The sequence below is a fragment of the Corythoichthys intestinalis genome, chromosome 9 (genome assembly GCF_030265065.1).
Source record: "Corythoichthys intestinalis isolate RoL2023-P3 chromosome 9, ASM3026506v1, whole genome shotgun sequence".
NCBI classification, from domain to species: Eukaryota; Metazoa; Chordata; class Actinopteri; order Syngnathiformes; family Syngnathidae; genus Corythoichthys; species Corythoichthys intestinalis.
In genome coordinates, this window is record NC_080403.1 from 50272216 (window position 1) to 50296615 (window position 24400).

At 40.3% G+C, this 24400-nt stretch overlaps 1 protein-coding gene across 3 annotated transcripts in view; it reads left to right on the forward strand.

Moving 5' to 3' along the window:
* Positions 1-24400, forward strand: part of mtss1 (MTSS I-BAR domain containing 1) — an 86108-nt gene that overhangs the window by 17596 nt on the left and 44112 nt on the right. For all 3 annotated transcript variants that reach the window (XM_057845267.1, XM_057845268.1, XM_057845269.1), the window contains exons 2-3: positions 17090-17151; positions 23343-23416. In XM_057845267.1, the coding sequence (XP_057701250.1) occupies positions 17090-17151; positions 23343-23416 (136 nt within the window). The remainder of the gene's footprint in view (positions 1-17089; positions 17152-23342; positions 23417-24400) is intronic.

The window sequence follows — 24400 nt, forward strand, 5'->3', positions numbered from 1 at the left end:
AAGCCAAAGTAAAAAAGAAATGCGGTTCATATAAGTTGGAGTGGTTGTAGGAGCATGTGCAAATTGACGAACAAGAGGTGAAACTGTGTGATATTTGCCACGAAGCCAAAGTATCAAGTGAGTTTTCAGAGGGAAAAATGCGGACTGAATGGAAGTTGGACTACCTCAAGTGTCATATTCAGCAGAAAATTCATTTGAAAGCTGTTGAAAATTACAAAGACTCAAGATGGGACAGGCGATTGGTACATTATTGCGGGAGAATGCAAAAAGACCGACAAAAGAGAAACGAGCTGTCCCACAAAACAAAATCTGACCCAGAGCAAGTTGAAGTTCTCATTGACGATATTTTACTTGCCATCGAAATGAATGCGTCAATGGTGTCAGTTCAACAAATCCGCAATCACATGGCAAAGTATGTAAGTATACCAGAAAGCTGGCGAAGTAAAAACTATGCCTTTGAATTTGTAAACTCAATAAATGAGATAGTGGAGAACGATACTGTGTGCAGTGTTAAAAATGCACCCTGGCATACACCGATAGTAGATGAGAGCACTGACATATCAGTACACCAAATGCTAGTCCTATATATTAAGATGTGAAAAATAAGGTACAATTTAAGTCAGATTGGTGTGTATTCTAGTGGCATTTATAAAGATATTTTAATTAATTAATTAATTTTCCATAGTTTGGCAGAGGGTGCGTCTTATACTGAGGAGCGACTTATATGTGAACTTATTCACACATTATTATATCATTGTTGCTAGTTAGCATGTTCTTTATGCTATAGTTATCTGAATAACTCTAAATAGCTATGTTACATTAACATACCAGGCATGTTCTCAGTTCGTTGTTTATGAGTCATGTAATGTTAGCATACCGTACACTTAATCAGCCTGTTGTTCTCTATTGTATTTTTATTCTAAATTGCCTTTCAAAATGACATGTCTGTTCTTGGTGGTGGATTCTACCAAATGAATTTCCCCCCAAAATGCGACTTATACGCCGGTGCGACATATATGTTTTTACCTTTTAATTGCGCATTTTTTGGCTGGTGCGACTTATATTCCAAAAAATACGGTACACATCTGATGTTGCTCACCGTGGGCCGCAGTGTGCTCAGGGAGCAGGTGTGTTTGCTCAGACACATAAAAAATTAGAGGGAACATTGATTACAGTAGTTTAGATTGGACTTTTCGGCGAAAGTGAGCTGTGGACGGGTGTCTTAGACGGAAGGCCAAGTTTGAATGAATTTGTGCCGAGAGGCGGGACTCAAAATAGAGCCTTGCTCCATTTTCAGAGCGGGTGCCGCGCTAACGCTAAAAGACTTTCCAGATTGTCAAAACGTATCGCAGACCAAAACCGTTGAATTTACTGAAATTCCGACTTTATTGTGGTAGTGTGTGTTAGTGATTTACACATTTGGGCCACATTACTGCTATCTGAGCAGACCTCTGTTGTAAACGGGGGACCCCCTCGTATTTTATTGTTACTGGTACTTGTTTTTTTGACATGCCGGTGGTTGATTTGAAGTCTGTCGGACACCCTCGGTTCTTAAAAGTCGTAATGATGCAAATGTATAACATGCCTTCGTGAACTTGTTCTTATCATTGTGACGTGATGTGCACTGATTTATGATTCATTTCTGTCCATCAAAAGCAAAGAGTTTGCGGTTCCACAAAAATACCAGACTGGTACGTTTCTCACAGTCTCTCAGTGCAAGCTACTAGTTCCATGTCCTTATGATGATTCCATTTATTCTCTGCATAGATTATGTTGGAGATGAGTGCTACAAAATGTTTTACATCAGGATGCAAAAAAGGAGGGCGAGGTATAGACATGAGTCAACAGGTATCGAGACGGATGAGTGACGCTCAGTAGAAGGTGTGGTGCTATGACACATTAACAGGTGGTTGTTTTAGCAACAATCCTGTTTGAAGTTGGATGTTAATAGACTTGATTCATCAAGTGTGGGGGCGTTTGTATGGTCATAGTTTCACATAAATGAGTCCACCTTTACACCTCAATCCAGCTAGGTGTCCTCTCGTAATCGATAGCAGTGCAATGAGTAGAGGTGGGAATCTTTGGGCACCTAACGATTCGATTACGATTCAGAGACTCCGATTCGATTATGAATCGATTGTTGATGCTCTCCCCATTTGGAAAAAAAAAGATGTTTTGTATTTGTTCCAAAATTGTTCAAAAATCCTCTCAGGCTAAATAAACCAAACTACTATTTTAGCATCAAGTTACCGGTTAAAAACAGTAAATAAAATACTCAAGTCCCCATTCTGTATCAGCAGCTTTAAACTACATTCAATTAATTTAATGTTGTGAATCAACCGTTAAAGTTGTTAAAATTGCGCCCGTTATTCCATAATTTCCCTCATGTTTACTTTCGACATGTGAAAGTTTTAAAACTGTTTTGAAGATAGATTCAAGTCAAGATTTTGCCGATTTAGGGGTATTTTAGATTGAAAGTAGCGGTGCAACGGTTTGCGGTTCAAAGCCGAACCGTTCGGTTCGCCCTGCACGGTTCAATACGCCTTTATGAACCGCGCCTTTTCGGTTTTGCAATTAATGTATTCCGAACGCTTATGGAGTGAATTGATCGAGCTCTGTGTGCCTGTGTGTGACGTGAAGCACCGCTGTGGAGAAATTCCCGCCCCGCAAGTAAATGTTGGATCTCTGTCAAGCACCTGAGTAATAGAAGCCGAGTAACGCCCTCTCTCGCTTAAGAGCGAAGTGAAAGTGAAACAAGAAAGAAAACAAATAGCTATGGCGAGCGGAGGAGTGGAGAGAAAGAATTTTGAGGAAGAACACCGGCTTCTTTCAAATCTGCGGTGTGGACCCATTTGGGTTTCCCCGTGGATTACAATGCGGAGGGAGAGAAAATATTGCAAGCATTGCTCAGCGCTTGTTCCCCATGCTAATGGCAACACTTTTATAACATGACTCCGGCACCTCAGCCAGCATCACCCACAGATATCACTTTCTCAGGGTAGGACAACCCCGAAGATGACACCAGTGAAAACACACGGCGGGCTTTTATTTATTTGCAACGCTTGACCCGCGTTACATTGTTCCCTCGCGGACATATTTCTCCAACAACGTAATCCCCGACAATTATGAAATGGCACGCAAAGCCATCGAAGATGATTTCGCTAAAGCACATAGTTTCGCCCTGACCACTGATAGTTGGACGTCCCGTGCTACAGAGTGCTACTACCTAACTGTGACAGTCCACTATAATTCATACCTGTCAAAATTGTACGGTCTCATCGTAATTTGTACAAGTGAGCACTCATTTTTGAATGTGTACGCTGTACATTACGTTCAAAATCTGCATGTTTTTCGTGCATTACGTTTTTTTTTTTTTTAAATCCGTTTGGATTCGGTCACTGTTTCTGCAACGAGACAATGCGTTGCTTGAATGACGTGAGAAAAGTCAGAGACTCAGAGAGGGAAGAGTGTTGAGACGCTGTAGCAAACGCGATGCTAGGCTAGGTCAGGTGGCTCCAATATTACCTGACTTAGCCGACAACATACAATCTACGCCTAGATGTCTCATGCATATGGAACTACATGCGAAATGACAGACTCGGTAGCGTTAGTAAACAGCCGCCATTTTAGAGCAGTAAACTTCTCAGAAAGGCTCTGTTGTAGTAAACCTTACGAGCGAACCTAAGCAACTTTTTATCTAAAATACTCCTAAATCGGCAAAATCTTGACTTGAGTCTATCTTTAAAGGATGAAACAGTTTTAAAATTTTCACATGTCGAAAGTAGACAAGGGAACTAATGCAAAAACGGGAGCAATTTTATCAACTTTAATGGTTGATTCACAACATTAAATGACCTCCAAACATAGCAAAGGTTACTGTTTTTTTGTTTTTTTTTAATGGAGGGGAAAAAAAACCATGAAAGGTATCACCAGTTACTTTGCCAAGTAACTTTTTTACTACTGTGTGTGTATTTCAGTAGTCAGTCACTACACTAGCCAAAGAGCTAAGAGGCATTTTAACAGTCGAAAATGTTTACATTTTAAGTGTTTATTTCATTTTTATAAAAGCAAAATAAAGGCAGTTAAAAAAAAAAAAAAGAAGCAAAACGCAAACCGAAACCGAACCGAAACCATGATCCCAAAACCGAGGTTCAAACCGAACCATGGGCTAACTGAACCGTTGCACCCCTAATTAAAAGTAATTAGGTTCTCTATAACAGAGCCTTCTAGAGAAGTCTACTGCTTTAAGATGGCGCCTGTTTACTAGTCTAGATATATGTGATATCTACCATAGCCGTATGTTGCCGTATGTTTGTAGCAACTACCAACTGGGCGTTGTTTGTAGCGGCTGACGGCCGCAGTCAGGTATTATTGTTTTTTTTTTTTCACCTAGCGCCATTAGCTGCACATGATATTTACTCTCGGTCCGTTCCTCATTGCGTCCCGAAGACCGCGCTGACTGCGTTTTATTTCCGCTTTACCTGGTATAATTCAATAATCGGAATTTGAATGTTTGTGAATCGTTCTCGAATCTTCCACGGCCGAATCGCGAATAGTCTAAGAATCTGACATTTCACACACCTCTAGTTCTTGGCAGCGTGAGCGGATTTGAGTGGAATCACTCAATTAAGCTTTTAATAAAGGAAAGTATTTTTCTATGTTATTGTTTAAAAAATAATTCAGTGGAACAGTAACATGTTTAAAACTTAAAAAAAAAAAAAAAAAAAAAAAAAAACTTTTTTTTCGGTATCGGCTCTGGACTCAGTATTGGTAGAATCTCAAAATCAGGTGACTTTGACTTGGAGCAAAAACGTGCGATTGGGACATCCCTACTTCCAGGCATATTCTGTTTTTAATCTTCCATGGCCAAATCTCGAATAATCTAAGAATCGGAAATTTTGCACGCCTCTAGCAATGAGTGATATTAAGAAGTGCGGAGTCATTCTTTTTCCTGGAATTGTTAGAATCACTTTCAGATCTCCACCCAAAGTCTTTAAAGGGCTCCCATTCAACTCATTGGCTGTCATTGCCGGCGCTAGATGTCGAGTGCATTTGACTGGGAGAGCTTTGCAGCTTTTGAGCGTTAGCATCCCTTCCAATCAAAATGAATTGAAAACATCTAACGCCGTCAATTGCACTGGAATGTGAGCATTCACAGCCAGTCCTCCTCGTGTCGGGTTGTTGTAAATTGGCCGTCAATCATTGGTAATGGCAGGCAATAGAGCTGCAACTCTCGACTATTTTATTTTATATCCATCTTGTGTCTTATCTTTCCATTCCAACAATAATTTACAGAAAAATATGGCATATTTTATAGATGGTTTGAATTGCGCTTAATTACGATTAATTTTTAAGCTGTAATTAACTTGATTAAAATTTTAATCGTTTGACAGCCCTTTATATTTTTACTAGGGCTGTGATATATACATTCAACATTCGGTACATAAGTACTGTATTTGTTTATTATAACAATAAATCAACAAGATGGCATTAACATTATTAACATTCTGTTAAATGGATCCATGGATAGAAAGACTTGTAGTACTTAAAAGATAAATGTTAGTACCTGTTATAGAAATTTTATATTAGAACCCCTCTTAATGTTTTCGTTTTAATAACATTTGTAAAATTGTCAAACAAAAAATAAACTAGTAGGTCGCCATTGTTGATGTCAATAATTACACAATGCTCATGGATGGTGCTGAAACCCATAAAATCAGTCACACCCAAGCGCCAGCAAAGGGCGACAAAACACAAAAAAAACACAAGTAACCATTGGACATTGCACTGTGCTGTCTTTTTAATCTGTTTGAGCGGGGCATGTGCGTTAATTGCGTCATCAATTTTAACGTGATTAATTAAAAAAACTAATTACTAATTTTGAGAGCCCTAAAAATATATTGAAAATGTGATCTATCGCGATAATTTATAGCCCAAAAGGTTACTGATATGCTCCCTCCAAGAATCGACGTATCGTTTTAAAGAGGTGTCACGAACAAAAAATGAATCAATAAGTTGCTACCAAAATCTTTCATTAGAATAGTGTCTTCATTAACTCACTAGCTGCCATTGACGGTGCTAGACTTCCAATTAGTTTAGACTGGATTGTACGTCTAGCGCCGTCAATGGCACTGAAACCAGACCATTCACCGCCAGTCTTTGTGGGTATTTACAGATCACTTCCCGTTCATTCTAGGGCATCGTTAGTTCATCGTGAGCCTTGTATCGCGAATCGTATCGTGAGGTTCCCATCCCTGTCATATAGTTGAAAAGGGTAAATGAGATTTAACTGATTGGCTGTCACAGGCAACAATAGACGTCCAATCCTTTTGACCTGGAAGTGCTGGTAACGATCATTCACAGCCAGCCCTCAAAGGCACTGAAACATGATCATTCACTGCTGCGGATTCACTTCAATAACAACCTGATTATTTTGCAGCACGCCTCTTACATTATGACTTTCTGGAACAAACCATTAACCTGATGTTGATACACCCCAGCTTTCACTCTTTTTGTCTGGCTTTGACACAACCAGCGCTACTCAAACAAACCCTTTAACCTGCTGTTTGCACAGCCGCAACTTCCCTCACCCCTGCTTTTGTAGCATTTTTGCTCTATGGATACGTACACGGAAACAAACGGAGCATTCTTTGCGTATATTTTATACTGTAGGTTCAATTGCCAGATATCCCGATTTTGTTTGACTGTTTATTTCCATGTTCTTTTCCTAGTTACACTTTACCATATGGTGTTTACATTCAAGGAAGATGGAAAAATTGAGCGAAAGGAGTAGGGGTGTAACAGTACACAAAAATCTCGGTTCGGTACGTACCTCGGTCTTGAGGTCACAGTTCGGTTCATTTTCGGTACAGTAAGAAAACAATGCAAAATATAAATGTGCTAGTTGTTTATTACACACTTTTGTGCTTTCAACAATAGGAACATTAGCCTATACAAAGCTAGAATTCTGCTCAAAAAGTAGCGGGTATTTAAAGATAAAAATCCAACAACAATTTCCTTTCAGACCCCGCGTATTGGTCAGTTTTTTTCTGAAAGAAAGAAGAAAAAAGAAGTCCTGTGCTAAAGAGAAAAGCAATCCCAATGACAAAGATTTTAACATGTATTTACAAATGAAATGCCTCAATGAATAATTTTTTTTTTCTTCTGAACGGTTTTCAAAAGATTTATTGGTGGATTTTCTCAAGTTAAAGCGCCACACAGAAATGAATAAATTTAATAGTGTAAGCATCTGTGTATTATTTTTATTATTTAATTACAGGTGTTTAAGCTCATTTCAATTCATTTTATTTAAATGGGCTATTATTTATTTTATTATGTGTTTATATTTTACAAATGTGATGAAGTAGTCATTTTTATTGTACATTTTATGTTGTAAAACTTTAGTGCCTATGTGAATATTAGTTCCTACTTGTTTTGTTGTGGTAGGGGGGTTTTGTATTGAACACGGGGCCGTGTTGGTTATTATTGTAGCAGAGAAGACGGCAGTAAATCAACAAAGACAAGTCAACTGTGCCCCGATCTATCACTCAAGAGATATGATGGACTCAGAGAGTGGGTTACGATTGCATATTAGTTTGATAATCGACAGAATCCACCGTATTTTTACACGAGTGACTTCCGGTCTGCCAGATTCTAGCTACCGGTAGTAGTATTGACGCAGGAGGGTTGCGTCTCGCGTCAAATAATAATCTCTGCTGTTCTTTTCGCGTGCGTCGTGTTGAGCCGCTTCTGGGACGCGTCTAACATGCGGCCGCACTGCGACTGGTGTGCATTGGCTGATTGACTTTAACACCCGCGTTTCACTGCGTTCTCGCGGCGGCCACGTTGTCGCGCCGTTGACATTTCTGGGTTATACTGTTGTACCGTGTTGGTCCTCATTATAGTAGAGAAGACGGAGTAAATATTATCTACACAAAGAAACTGTAACCCGATCGCCTCACAGCCTCGAAAAGTAAGGGTTACATTACATCAGAAACTCGTTCGTTACGCCTCCGTTCCGAACCGAGCACAACGTACCGAAATGGTTCAATACAAATACATGTACCGTTACACCCTTACTAGCCACCTACATATTAAAATGATCCCAGTATTTGACATAATACAAAACACGATGTTTACTCACTTCCTCGTAAATCACATGGTCCCACAGTTGGAAGGCTTGTTTTGGCCAATATCCCCCCCGGTGAATGGCAACGTTTTGAAATCCCAAAAAGGCTCACAACGCCTCTCCCTCGTACAGCAAGATTTTTCTGTAGTCGTTTGGCTGGCATGATGCGAAAAATAAACGAATTAATCCGCAAAATCAGCTGAATCCTTAGTCCTTCTCATACAACAGTACAGCTGTATAGACCCCAATCACCAACATCACACAATCACGTGATCGCTGTATTGTGCAGCCATATTGTCCGTCATTGTGTGTCCGTATTGTCATTGATCGTAGTTTCTAAAGGTGGATTCAATTGCAAATTATGGAAGCCCCAGTGCTTTCAGACACTGTAAACTCGTTGGATGAGTTGCATAAAAGCCGTTATTTGGAAAAGCTTCGGTCGATCCAGTCGCCAGATCCATATTTGATGCCCAAACCAATGTTTCCTCCCGCCCGGTCCCGTCCCGTGCGTCAGAGCTCGTCCTGAGACCACAAAATTTCCAATCATACTCCAGTTTATGTCACAATGAGGAGTCGGGTACCCAAAATCGGCACCGGCCCGAATATAAACAGATATTTGGTCGGCTGAGCGTCACCGTTGTCACCAATGTAAAATGAAATTTGATCGACAACGGGCCGCTGTGTGCCGAAAAATAGCTGCCCCGCGTAAAATGTCCCCCCTGACGGGAGCGCTTATTTATTACGCTTTATTGACGTGAAATCATCAAATGTTTTCATGGACGCATTACATTAATGGATTTACGACTGTAAGATCAGTTTTAAATAATTAAATTACACAAAATATTAGTACTGTATTTTAGTAACAAATCGTGGACTGGGCCACATAACCATCTTTGAACAGAAATGTATTAGTCTACAGGTTTTCACGACCATATCCCAATGACAATCACACAGGTATAACATTTATTAGTTCAAGCAGATAAAATAATACATATTCACGGTACAAGAAAGTCGTTTCCGTGTGGGCGCTCCCATCAGGGGGGACATTTCACGCAGGGCGGCTATTTTTCGGCACAACACCTGTTGTTGCGCTCACCTTTTTGCTGCGTGACCGTGGCGACGAGCTTCGTAGTCTCCGTCTGATTATGTCTGCGATCGTGTTGGCATCAAATTGATGTTTTCGCCGCTGTCTAACGGCTGTCGACACAAACGCATCATGGACCGAGATAAACAAACCGTGCTGCTTTCGAGATTTGCCGTTTTAACAATGGGCACACAGCAACTACTAAAATGACCGTTTATCTTCTCTGTTACTGCAACCAACCGACACACATGCCTTCACCATTTTGATTAATCAATGTTAACGATTGTCAAGAAGGTTTTTGGGTTCGTTTACTAGGCGATGATTCCTTAGACAAGCAGAAAAACACTCAGTAATAGGAATGTACGTAGCGGCAATATGTAAACACGATGAGTTGACGGACAATATGGTGGCACCATTCAGGGGGGCGGAGTTGTGACGTCACATGATTGGGGTACACGTCACAGCGCCCTCTTCCTCAATGCAAGACCGAAGCTAAGTCTGTCATTTTCGTAGCGCGGGATTAAAAAAAAATTGAATAAATATATCGATCGCTTCTTCACACATCCAAGTGGTCCATTTCATTCAGGAGCATAAAATACAGCGTGTATTATGAAATAAACATGCTTTTTCGTCTCACAGGCACTTTAAACTTATTCCCTTTTAAACTCAATAATCTGAAAGTTTGACTTTTCACTCTCTTAATTCAGTGGCTGCCTTTGACAGCGATACATGTTCCACTCATTTGAACAGTTTTATTTATATTGCTAATGCCTCTGTAATGCATTGCTGAGTGTTGTAATCTTCTTTGCTACAAGTAGCCAAATAGCTCGTTAGGTACAAAATAGCTTATCACAATATAATTCCCACTTGACTTTTATTTGACGCATTGCTCAAAATGAGTCCCATCGGCTTTGCATTAGTTGACCATCACTTTTCGATTGATTTCTTGCTCTGCTGTGTTTATTACCTGGGGGTATTGTTACCAGTACCTCGTGCAACACTAGCTGAGAACATATCCCTATTTTGCAGCTTCTTTGTAAAAGGCACAGTCGGATTATTGTTGAGTCTTCTCTCCTGGCTCTGTTCCAAGAGGCTTCTCGCTCTCCCCGGCCATCCCCCCATCTTCCTCCAGGCTCTTAGCAGATTTTCCCTACACCGTGTCAGAAACGACAAGACTGAGGTTTCTGCTAAATTTAGTCCAGGGTTCCTCTTGTCTTAGCAGCTGGAACTCCCTGTAGAGTTCAGTGGAAATAACTGTCACAGAGCTTACAGTCATTCAGAACAACGTACTCCTGTGGCCCACCGGGTCGTACGGTGACTGACGTCTAAATGAGATCTTTCTTCGGCCAGTCACTTTGGATGTCGCTTCAAGTCTCTCCTCAGCCGTCGGTCACTAGAGTAAATAAAGATTAAGGAGGCCGGCGGCAGGTGACTACACACTCTGACTGAAGTCATTAATAGTAAACCCGCTCTGCTGATTGGATAACAGCTTTCAGTATCCCTACTGCACGCAGAACTGTTTATAGTTTAGCTTGTGTGCACCGTATACGCTTTTGGCTTCTACGAGAGGGCATCCATGTTAGGGGTGTGACAAAATATCGAAATGGTGATATATCGTGATACTTTGTATCCCAAAAGGTTATCGATATGCTCCTGCCAAGAATCGAGATATGGTTTTAAAAAGGTATGAAAGTTGCCACCAAAATCTTCCACCATAATTGTGTCTTAGTTAACTCTAAGGCTGCCATTGATGGTGCTTAACTCCCAATACATTTAGACTGGTACCTTTTGTCCATCCAAAACCAGAGCATTCACAGTCATTCGGTCTGATTTTCGGGGCATTTACAGGTCACTTGCTGTTCATTTTAGGGCATTTACAGGTCATTTCCTGTTGAGAATGAGTCACTGTCTATTCATTTGGGTGATTCCCAGGTCACTTCCTGTTCTGTAACGCAAAATAAACAGGAAGTGACCCATAAAATACACCAAAATCAAGAGGAAGTAACTGAAAATCAACAAGAAAATTATCTTAAATGGCCCAAAATTACCTCATGGCCTGGCATTGGCTGCAACTGACGGCCATCGACGTTCAATCCATTTGAAGTGGGGGGGGGGGGGGGCGGCAGCGAATGAACGAATGTATGCCGTTCATATGGGGCTGTATGTCAGGCAAAGGCACTGGGGAGATGGCTGTGGTTAAATCTTCAATAAATGCACAAGTTTACATTGACATTTTAGACAGCTTTCTTATCCCTTCAATTGAAAATATGTTATTTTCCAAGATGACAATGCATCATGCCACAGAGCTAAAACTGTTAAAGCATTCCTTGGAGAAAGACTCATCCAGTCAATGTCATGGCCTGCAAATAGCCCAGATCCCAACCCTATTGATAACCTGTGGTGGAAATTGAATAAAATGGTCCACAGCAAGGCTCCGACCTGCATGGATGGTCTGGCAACTGCAATCAAAGAGAGTTGGCACCAAATTGATGAAGAATACTCATGAAGTCCATGCCTCAGAGACTGCAAACGGTCAAAAAATCCAGAGATGGTGCTACTAAATACTAGGCATGTGCCGGTTACCGGTTTCACGGTTTACCGCGGTTTGAAAACGTCGCGGTTTCAATACCACTAAAATTTTCCGTCAGACCGTAGTACGGTATGCGCTGTTTTTCATGTGTCAAAAAATGCAGCCAGAAGTGGCTTGGCGCGGCAGCGCTCACCCCCTTCCGTTTGTTGCTATGTGTGAAAGTGACACTATCGGCTAGACAGCCAGTGAACCCAAAAACAAATACTCCAAACATAAGACGTACTTTTCTTCAATTTATTGAGCTCTCAAATCGTGGTAAGTGGAATATACAAAATGAATACATTTAAAACGTTGTACAATTGTATTTTTCCATGTGTGAGTAGCTTCAATAGATTAGCACCATTAAAAAGTTCGCCAAAAACAAAACACACATTTTCCTTTCAAATCCAATATACAAACCAACTAAAAGGTTGCAAAGACGAATGTTAGCCTAGGCTTAGCTGGGAGAGCAACTTCGTCGTGTGTTACAGCCGTAGAGTGAGAAAACAAGCTTGATTCACTTGAATGAAGAGGAAAAGGGGATAGCATCAAAGATCGCTAATTGCGAAAGATGCTCTTGCCCTAAGCACAAATCCACGTTCGCTGGATCAAGGAGAGGTCTCACTCCCAATGTTTTTTTTTTTTTTTTTTTTAGATGAAACCTTTCCACGACAATATTTACACTTTAAACTAACTTATACATTTTTAACGTATTAACTTATGAATTCTTTGTTTTTTAACACATAGGCATGACATCATGTAGACTACAGCTGACACAGTGGCTGAAAATGGCGAAACTTCAGTTGAGCTTCTCCACCCTCAATAAAAAGTCATGCAGTAGAATTAAAAAAAAAATATATTCAGAAGTCTTTTTACTTTTTTCAGGCATGAAAATCTCCTACCTTTCGGCGAAATTCGCCGTTTTGAAGTCAAAAAGGGCGACCTACGTGAATTGCGTAGATCCGAGGAGAAATTCTTTTTGGGAGGGTGGGGGGGGGGTCGGGAGATTTTATTTAATTATTATTATTACCATAATGTGATTAACTTAGTATGAAAACTGAGCAATTCAGAAATCGGTCCTTTAAAACAGTGAAACTTGGACAGTCAGCAAATCCTTCCAGATGCTTCGCTGATGAGAACCACTCATCGGCCCAAACTGCGTTCCATTATTCCAATCGCACGCATTCTTTACGTGTACAGGGAGTGCTAGGAGAGCCTTTGGTTGCATTGCAAAGCTGCGAAAACAAAAAGAAGGCATTATCCACACCGGGGCAGACCAGAGCGCAGCATACACACTTGCCTGTATTTGCCAGCAGATTGAATTTGGTGAGTAAGGGTTTCAATCGTTTTCATATTTTGCGATATAATAAAGTTACTGCTATTCGTTGCAGCTTGCGTTGAACACTGGCTAGGCAAATCTCCCGTGAAAAAATAGCTCCCGTTAAATTGGCGTCAAGCTTGTGTATTTAGTGGTAATATAAACGAAGAAACTCACTGTTGAGCCAAATTAAGCGGCCTGCTCTCGGATGGAGGGGGGCACCTCGGATCGCTCCCGTCGTCCGCCCGTTATTTTCGGCTTGGACTTGAGATGACGGCCGGTGTCAGCACAACACCGACCTGATGAGTGGCGAGAATGATTCTTGCTTCTTAAAGCTTTTCCGAAATACAATGATCCCTCGTTTTTCACTGTTAATGGGGACCAGAACCCGCCGCAATAAGTGAAAACCGCGAAGTAGCGCCCCCCACAATTTTTTTGCGCGTGTTCAATGCATTTATTCAGTTTGGAAAAGATACATATATAAGACATGTCGTCCCCCCCCCCCCCCCCCCCCCCCCCCAAAGTATCATTTATAAATGGTTTTTAATCACTTCAAAATGTAAGAATTACATGTTATAAACATGTTACTGCCCCACCGAATTATTTTTAAACAACAATAAAGTAGTAAGAAATTGGTTGGCTTTATTAAATGCTTCATAGTGAGTCTACTCAAACCCTCTGAGGCTGCTCACTTTGTTAAACGATGATGGACACGTGCAAACTTTTTCTATGATAGAATTTTTTTTAAGTGAGTTTTTGTTGTTGTTGTTTTTTTGTTGTTTGAAGCAACTTATTTTTTGTTTGAATAATAATAAAGACACAAATATCCTAGCCAAAATGTGGCCCAAACGCAAAATAACATGACTTCAATGTGAAAAAATGATTCAATCAAGAAAAATAGTTTTCAAATGCTTTTTTTGTCTCAAATTTTTTTTTTCTCAATCAAAAACAATTTTTTTTTTTAATTGAAGTGACTTTTTTGGGATTAAAAATATTTATTTTCATTGAAGCAACTTTGTTTTTGATTGAAGCAACTTTTTTTTGGATTGAATAATAGAGACACAAATCCACCTCCATAGTTATTGAGAGAGAAAGAAATTAAGAAAGCTTTAAAAATAAAAGCCACCGGGGAGTCTGATTTTTTTTTTTTTTTTTTTTTTTTTAAATAAGATTTATATTTCATTATATAGATATGCCTTGTAAGGAAAGGAGATTGAGGGATAAAAAAAGAGTTGAATGAATCTGCTTAAGGCAGTGGATACCTCATCAGCTGGGTGAATAGCACACTTGGTAAGAATAAGTTTGCAAGGATAGTCGTGTATAAAATACAATTATAAACACAATTACAATGTTATTTTTCTATAGGATTTTATGCCGTAGCTTTATTAATTATTAGGTGCTAGAGTTGTTAAGTATGGATAATAATGAAATAATAGTTTTGAGAAAACTGAGCTGTTGGTGACTCAGTGACCCTCTGATGTGGTTTATTCTCAGATGAACAAGTTGAGGAAGGAAGTTTTGATGCAGAGTTTGAAGGAAGAAAAAAGGCAGACAGACTGAGTGACAGCCAGAAAGTGTTGATGACAGTGTTGATTTCTATTCACTGTTGCCCCCTCCTAATTGAATTATGTCACAGTTGCAGCCAATTATTACCTAAAGCTGGTTAAAATTGAAGTTATGTTGTTTTAAGGTGTATTACAGTAAGTACTTGTTCATGTGCCCCTTTTGATCGACGAGCACCCGCCCCTCCAACGGCCTCTGCACGGCCCTGTTGAAACACAGTGTGGGTCGACAGAGCTCAATATTTTGTTGGGTTGTACAGTGTACCGGAACAAATTTCCTCCAGACCCTTCTCACCTTTTTAACCCCTGACCCATTTTAATGCCTGTTTTTTATAGAAATTATTTTGTTCTTGCTCTAATCTTGAGCAACTTGAGCTGTGGCTGTGGGTATAGTCTATAATTTATATTTATTTAAATTTTTTTTTTGGGGGGGATAATTTATTTTAACAATATATTCATGTTCCAATGTGCAACTATGTTCTGAAAAATAAAAAAAAATCCTGTTCAATAGAAAATTTTTTTTTTAACCCATACATCTCAAAATAACAAATTTTGGAGCTTTAATTGCAATACCGTGATACCGTGAAACCGCGGTATTTTTGCCCACGGTTATCATACCGTCAAAATCTCGTACCGGCACATGCCTACTAAATACTAGAGATGTGTTTTGATTGTTATTTCTTTGTTTGTTTCTCATGATTCCATTTTTTTCCCTCAGAATGGAGTTATTACATAAATATTTCCCTGCGCTTGCTCTATAAAATTAACATTTACTAACCACCACAATGTTTTTTATTCATTTCTTTTATTGTTTCTGAATGCTAAACAGTTGCACTTTTGAACTAATTTATTATTTTTTCAAGCTTTCTACCTGAGTTTGTTCTACATGATGAAATGTCTGAGTGAGTGCTCGTCCGAGACGAGTAATTGCATACTTTTTGCTTGGGGTTGTATTATGGTGGAAGATTTTGATAACAACTTGTTGGTTCCTTTTAAAAAAAAAAATTTTTTTAAACATTGACACCTTTTCAAAACGATATCTCGATTCTCGGCAAGAGCGTATCGATAACCTTTTGGGATACATAGTATCACGATATATCACGATTTCGATATTTTGTCACACCCCTAGTAATTAATTGCCGGAATCTGACGTGTTTTAAACCTTAGTAGGAGTTTGACTGTGACGCCCGCTGTCCGGACCGTGCCCACGACGGCAATTTTCACACATTCTAGAGTAGTACAGACTTCGCCCGCTGCTGCACCTTTTGCGGAGAACCGTTAAATTCCTGACGGTCATGCTGTGCTCGGGTAGAATGTGAAGTTGAGGCGAGAAGTAGCGAGGGAACAGTTTTGCACTTAAAGTAGGTCAACGATTCTGTTAAGACATGTGCAGACAGCTTAATAAACTTTGACAACAACAAAATCGAGTGCCAAATTGGCGTTACGGACATCGAAGGTTTTCCGCTGCTGTTTTTATCACATTAGTGTCAGCTGATAGCCTTGGTGAACCCTTGCAGTCTATTGGCAAATCAAATTATGCTTGCAATGTTTGTCCACGTTGATAAATCGTCTCAATTTCTTGGATTTCTCTACAGGTAATCAGGATAAACAAATAAATTCTAGCTTCCCAATGGTTTTCATTTGGACTGACAGGCTTAAGTGGGCCCACAGTTCAGAGGCTGACTGCACAGCGTGAACGAGTTAAAGACGTTTTATCTTTTGCTCGGCCGGCTGAGCGCGAGCATCAGCAGAGGTCAGACGGGTTGCGCAGAGTCGAGTTCTAGCCGAGCAGCTGCCGCATTCGGCGCCCGCAGTGCGAAGCGGCCTTGGATTACATCATCAGTCAAAACCAGTTTCTGCCGTCACGCTCCTGGAGCAAAGTTTGTAACCTTGTCTGGTTTCTTTTGGAGGACCAAGATAGCTTGAATTTGGCTGTAAACCATAATAAAGAGATTATTCCCGGTCAAACACGCTGATGTAAAACAATTTTGGCAAGACTGACTCGGCTCCATTGTCGATTAGTCATCAAAACTGCAGATTATCTGATGATGAAAGTTTTAGCTGCATGCCCGTAGAGTCTATTAATCCTCTCTGGCTGAGTCTGTAATACCCTGAAAGCACCGCTGTTCTCACGCTCTGGCTCCCCGCGAGCAATCACACACATTTTTTTTAATCGCTCGGCAAGGTCATAAGCACCGCTCCTTGACAAGCGTAATAGCATCTGATCTACATCAGTCTGACCTCTAAACTATTATTAAAAAAATGCTAAACGGCTTTCCACACGGTTTGTCGTCAGTTTCCATTTAGTGTCATGATCTTTTAGCAAGGTTTTTATTTGTTTTGTTTGTTTGTGTTGTTTTGTTGTCATTTTGAAGATGGTGCATTAGAGAAAGGAATGTAAAGCCTGCTGTGTTTTGTTTTCCCGCAGGCTAGTTATCCCACGTGGGAGGACTTTATCACCAAGGGAGTCAAACTTCAGTCGCAACTCAGGTAAGCAATATCCACAAAATAGTGGAATCCTCAGAGTCCAACAAGATCCATAGTGTCCAAGTCCAGTGTTTCGGAGCATTTCTTGAGCCAATCCTCATAGTGTTAGAGCTTAGGTGTCAAACTCTGGCTTTTTGCAGTTTTCAATTTTGTGTTTTTTTTCCCCCAGAGAATAGTTACTGTATTCCTTTTTTATGTCCCCTAAAAAGTTAAACCTAAAAATGAAAAAGAATCTGTGTTTCTTTTGGCAGTCCTGATAATTTTTGTCTTAGTATTAGTTTTTAGGACGAAAGTATTTATTAGATGTGCGTCGACTTAGTACTTCTCACTGAAATAAAATTTAAAATAATTTTTTGCAGTTCTCAATGAAAGATGTTTTTTTTTCGCCCAGAGAATATTGACTGTTTTCCATTTTATTTCTTCCTAAAAAGTAAAGCGAATCGGTTTACCGCCTTCATTTTGATTTACCATGCGATATATGAAATTATTGCATATTGCGACAGGCTTAATTATTAGTCTTAGTCATAGGCCTGTCGCGTTAACAAATTTTAGTAGGCAATATATTGTCTCATAAATTATTGCCGATATGTGCCATTATTGTCAATTTTTATAAACCTATTCAACCACGAATTTAGTGACAATACATCCTAATCATCTAGTCAAATGTAAATTGTTATTCTTAAATAAAACACGAACTATATTAAAAATTATAAGTATTTAAGAAAAAACAGTGCATAATAGCGATGCAACGATAGTTAAGTCACGGTTCGGTGCGATTTTCGATACGAGGGACATGATTTTCGATTCAATACATTTAATGCGCCGAATTGAAACGCTAAAAAGCAAAAATAACAATGCCACCATATAAACATGCATTTTTGTGCATAACATTTGTGTGCTTACTTCTTACCGATCTGAAGAAATTTTGTATAAAAGTGCTTATAGAACAAATTTTGTATAAAAGTGCTTATAGAACAATCTTTACTGTTTGTAAAGTGAGGCGGGGCACACTGTTGCTATTACTCTCTTAGCAGCTATTTGTGGTCAGAGTCACTGTCTATTACGTACTGAATTAACAATAAATGCAGCATTATGTATTAGAGCTGGGAATCTTTGGGCACCTAGCGATTCGATTACGATTACGATTCAGAGGCTCCGATTCGATTATAAAACGATTATTGATGCACCCCCCTCCCCCTTTTTAATTTTTGTTTGTTTGTTTTGTACATTAGTTCCAAAATTGTTCAAAAATCCTCTCAGGCTAAACCAAACTAATATTTCAGTATCAAGTTGACATATAACAGTAAACAAATATACAAAAATAACAGTAAATAAAAAAACTCCAGTCCCCATTCTGTATCAGCAGCTTTAAACTACATTCAATTAATTTAATGTTGTGAATCAACTGTTACAGTTGTTAAAATTGCTCCCGTTATTCCACAATTTCCCTTCTGTCTAGTTTTGTCAAAGTTTTAAAACTATTTCATCATTTGAAGATAGATTCAAGACAAGATTCTGCCGAGTATTTTAGATAAAAAGTTAATAAGGTTTGCTACAACAGAGCCTTCTAGAGAGGTGTACTGCTTTAAGATGGCGGCTGTTTACTAACGCCGGCAAATCTGTCATTTCGCATCTCTGTTCAATAATACATGTTCTAACACCGCCGTCTGTCATTTTGCATCTAGTTCTACATATATGTGATATGTACTGTAGCCGTATGCTTGTAGCAACTAGCAACTGGGCGTTGTTTGTAGCGGCTGTCAGCCGCAGTCCGGTATGATTGTTTTTTTTTTTGTCTAGCGGCATGAGTTGAACATGATATATACTCTCGGTCCATTCCTCATTGCGTCCCAAAGACCGCATTGACTGTTTTACTTCCGCTTTACCTGGTATAATTCAATAATCGGAATTCGGATATTTGTGAATCGTTCTCGAATCTTCCACGGCCGAATCGCGAATAATCTAAGAATCGGAAATTTCGCACGCCTCTATTATCTATAGTCACTGGTATGGATTGATTTGGCCTGCTTAACTTCCATGTCATGGCGGTCTTTAATTCATCAATGTTGTATATGGACTACGCGTCCCATGATCACTCTGGGCTCACGCAGCAAATGGCATGGGTTAGGGACTTTGGGGGTTCCAACGTAGCACATCTAGGTTGCTATTTGATGATATCTAGTGTGTGCGCGCGAGTGTTGTCGGGCGTTAAAAAAAGTTAACAAACACCACAGAAGTCACGTCTGCATACCAGCATTTGACAATCGACTTTCATAAACAGGACGAGTTTGAAGTACAGTGCTCTTAATTTGCCACTCACTGTTCATCATGTAACTGTGAGTTAGCGCTCTGTGTCCCAGGGTTTAAGCTGTCTGGTGTCAAACCGAGGCTATTCGTAGCAGCCAAGTCGGGAACAATATATTGGTGGGCATTGTTGTACATATCCGTAAAGACAGTCGCTGTTAAACACGTACTAGTGGGGATAGCGGATCGCAAACCCAAAATACTGCCACACAACGGATCTGTAAGACGTTGAAACCGACGAGCCGCCTCTGTGTTTACTCACGAGCAGTGGTCCTTGTGCTCCCGCACTTCAGGCAGTTGGGGGTGGAAAGGGCGGCTGCTAACGGGGAGGAGCCTTCTCATAGCTTTATTTACAAGGCAAAGATTCGCCGGACATTATAGCGAGAGAGACCACAGAAAAAGTTTGGAAAATATATTTTTGGAACTTTTGCACTTGGATCGAATATCTTTGCGTATTGAATCGAAGGCGGGGTATCGAACGGTTTAATATAAATCCAAGTATTGTTGCATCCTTAATGCATAATGACTTATTTTAAAGCTAGTTTAGTGCAGAATATGAAATAGGTGAGAAACCCAATGGTTTTTTTTTGTTGTCTGCTAATTAGAGCCCATTAAAAGTGTTGATTTGATACAAAATGACTGACATCTTGTCCTCCAAAGTGCACGTTAAGAAATTTCAAGCCACATTATCATTTATTACATCATTATCATTGCCAATCAGATTTTCGTAATGCATGTCATTTTAAATCTATTCCTAATAGGCCTGAACGATATTGGAAAAAACTATTAGGCTCGAGCGTATGACGTGGCACTCGCGAGGTTTCCGCCGCTATCGCCATTGTGGAAGCGAGAAACATAAGCAATGAGGCATTTCAACACAGGTCGCTCTTTAAAAATGGTTGGAAATTATTGTGCGGTAAAGAATTGCAACAACCGATCGAATAGAAAGGAGAATGTACAGCTCGACGGAACACCATTGAGTTTCTTCCGGATCCCTACATGGAGAAAAGGCGAGGGAAAGCTCATATCTGAACTTACCAAACGTCGAAGAATGGCATGGGTGGCCTCGATCAGAAGGAAGGGCATAACGTTTGATTCTCCAGTTACACACTGAGTTTGCTCTATGCACTTCCACTCCGGTAAGTTAATTTCGTTTGTTTACGCAAATTTCAGTAACTTTACGCCCTAAGTCGGCCTGTTGTTAGCTATTGCTAAAGCTAAACAACTAGCATGCATACATGTGCATTGTCTTCATAAGACATAATTCATGTCGTTGCTAAATGAAAAAGCTGTAATATTTTGACGTGAGGGAGTGGCAAAGAATTTGTACACAGGCTACATTTTATGCAGCAAAAGATTTGTACATCCGTGGTCACAGACTAATGTAAACACACATTGCCTACCTTTGCTAGAAAGATGTGTTGCCGTTTGCTATGGTCATAAAGTGAAGATCCTGCACCCATCCCCAGCAAAACTGTTCGTAGCTTTGTAGCGATTTGTAGTTTCGGAATTGCTGATGAGTGTAGTAACATATACCAAACACTAAATACAGCATGATGTCCATTTCGCGTAGTGGTGGAAGCTTGTCGACATCTTTATTCCATTTGTGTTCGGCTTGCTCGTGAGGGTCAACATTGTTCACATCCTTAAAATTGCTCACATATCTGTCCTTCGCCGTGGTAACAAGTTTGTCTCTGTATCGAACTGGCAAGTATTCCTTACTTTTTTCCATCTTTGGTTGCCGCTAAGTTTAAATGTCCCGTGATGCTTCCGCAATGGTTGCGTTGTCGCAAATCTCGCATGATCCCGTGCTGCTGTGACGTAAACGCTCGAGCCTAATTGCTGCGATTTTTTGGGGGTTTGCGATCATATATTGCGATATTAAAAAAATATATATATATATACACATACACACACACACATTGGGGAGAACAAGTATTTGATACACTGCCAATGGGTTTTCCCACCTTCTCCCCACTGTATATATATATTAAGAAATTTTCACTAGATGACTTACATAGCTTTTTGTAAAGACTTTGGAGGACTCACCGTGACCACAGTGTACAGTGATCCCTCGTTTTTCGCGGTTAGTTTGACACGTAAATAAGTCACAGACTCACAGCAAACATATGTACACAATAAATGATGAAGTGCACCAACCAAAAATACGACATAAAGTGATAAAAAGTTGGCAGTTTTTGGCTGACTGGGTCATCGCTTTGTATGGCCACTCGATTCCGAACACACGCGTCTCGGTGGTTCTTCCATTTAAAAAAAATTTTTTTTCAATCGCCGACCTTGCCATTTGGCAATCACAATAATGTTTTGACGAGACTTGCTCTTCGATGATACTCCCGTCGACTTGGTCCATTTTTGCGTGTAGAAAATGTTTGATTCTATTCTACAATGGCGGTGATTTCGCACTGAACCGGAAACAACAGTCTGAGTGGACCAATCACAGTTCGTTTCTGCCACATCATACGCGTCTACGCGACGCGAAGGTTAGAAAATTCGAGAGGAGCGCGCCAGGCTACGGCGCAGGGTCGTAACTCGGGTCTTCCTTGAGGGCGCAGGTCTGACGCGGAAGTATAACTCGGCCTTAATTCCAGCCCGCGTTTCCTTGCCGCAGCAACTATTTAACAAGTTAAACGATGATTGACAGGTGTGAAGTCGCTCCTCTGGCAACATCAAAGAAACCCAGCTTTCAACATCGTTAACTTTAAAAAGCAAGTGCCGCAGTGACTCAAGACCAGAGAGCTGAGAGAGAGAGAGGGAGGGAGGGAGGCTATGCGACTTTTGTGGATTATGAAATAAAAAAACTATCGCACATCCTTGCGATGGGACTATCGGGCATGCGCACATCGCGATGACGATGTTTAAACGATATGTCGTTCAGGCTTAATTCCGAATGTAGAATCTGAAGTATAGTGTATCACAAAAGTGAGTACACCCCTCGCATTTTTGCAGATGGTTAAGTACATCTTTTCATGGGACAACACAGACAAAATGACACGTTGACACAATGAAAAGTAGTCTGTGTGCAGCTTATATAATAGAGTTAATTTATTTTCCCCTCAAAATAACTCGAAATATAGCCATTAATATCTAAACCCCTGGCAACAAACGTGAGTACACTCCTTAGAAACTACGTACATCCCTAAATGTCCAAATTGAGTACTGCTTGTCATTTTCCCTCCAAAATGTCATGTGACTCGTTACAGGAGTGCTGTCAGCATTGCTGCAGAGATTGAAGAGGTGGGGGGGTCAGCCTGTTAGTGCTCAGACCATACGCTGCACTCTACATCAAATTGGTGTGCATGGCTGTCAACCCTGGAGGAAGCCTCTTCTGAAGACAGTACACAAGAAAGCCCGCAAGCAGGTTGCTGAAGACATGTCAACAAAGCACATGGATTACTGGAACCATGTCCTATGGTCTGATGAGACGGGCGGGCTTTCTTGTGTACCGTCTTCAGAAGAGGCTTCCTCCTGGGGTGGCAAAAAGTTTGAGTAGCGTAGATTGTTTGCAGTAAAAAAAAAAAAAAAAACGCTGTCAGAATGTCATCTGATCTTCTCAGTTCGGTTTACACAAGTCATGGCCATGTATGTGTGTACCCATGCAGAGCTAGTGGAGCACAGACTACCCGGGTAATTGTAAACACACTCATAGACATGCAGACAATAGCTCCATTGAAGATAATGATGTGGCTTCAGAGGGTTTCCAGTTGCACCGCCGAATTGGCCTTTGAGGGTCTCTCATGTGGCTTTCTGCAGTCAGGCGTCCAATAGCTGACTCACGGGGGGTGTTGTCTGTCAGTTTTGTGTTTTTATTTGCTGCAGTTGTTTAATTATTCTCCTTAAATAATACATTTGTGTTGTCTGTCACTTTTCAGGACCACCATCTTGGTGACGGGCGCCTTCCTGGATGCCTTTCAGAAGGTAGCGGACATGGCGATGGGCTCCAGAGGTAAACACATGTTCCGTTCATTTCCACAACGTGAATGTGTTGATGGTTTTTCTGCCCACGAGGAACTCCGAACTGTAGTCTCGAGACGGTTGCTGTGATTATGTAAGAGCAGTTGGTATTAAAATGAATCCCAGAATGTGAGGGCGGTTGTGCCAGGGGAGAGAGTATGGCCGCTCCCCTCTACAGAATCATCAGCAGCAGGCCTGCTCCGTCATGCCTGAGTGTTTGACAAAAAGACTTGCTCGTAATTTTTTAAATTGTTGTTTTCGACTGAATGCAATGAGATCAGTTTAATTCGGCATCACACGCACACTACGTTGTATAAAAAATAATAAGCCCCCTTAATAGTCATGCCAATTTTAAGATTTTAAAGCCACATAACTCCAAATAGTTCAGTTCTTTTATGTCAAGGATTAATATTGTTAATAAAGTTAATATTGTGAACTTGATGAAATGCGTTGAGCAATCATGTTTTTAGGCTATTCACACATTTCTGAGTAAACGGAAATTTTAAATGATAAGTTATGTGAACTTACCCTTTGCCCTTTTTTCCAATGCCTTCAAAAGTGCACTGGCGAGTGAGCAGTAAGCCAGGGTGTTTAGCTCAATTGTCTGCACGATCCGCTGCCACAGTAGCTTTGTTTACATGGACACTTTTATTCGGATTAAAAGCTTGGTTGGAATAAAAATGTTTCATGAACACCAGTGCTGCAACCATTAATCGCTTAACTCGAGTAATTTGATTAGGAGAAAAAAAGCTTTGAATCAAATTTTGCTGCTTTAGTATTCTTTAATTAGAGTGGCATTGTAATGGTTTGTTTTGAAAGTGTTGATTTGGGCAGATACACTGCCCTCTAGTGGCAACAGTGAGGCTGAATCCAGCTGCTCCCTGTTGAGACCAACGTCAGGTAATTTTTTTGTCTGCGCAAATGTTTCTTTTTATGCATTCGTAATTTAGTTTCTAGGTATATTTAGCCTTTTTTT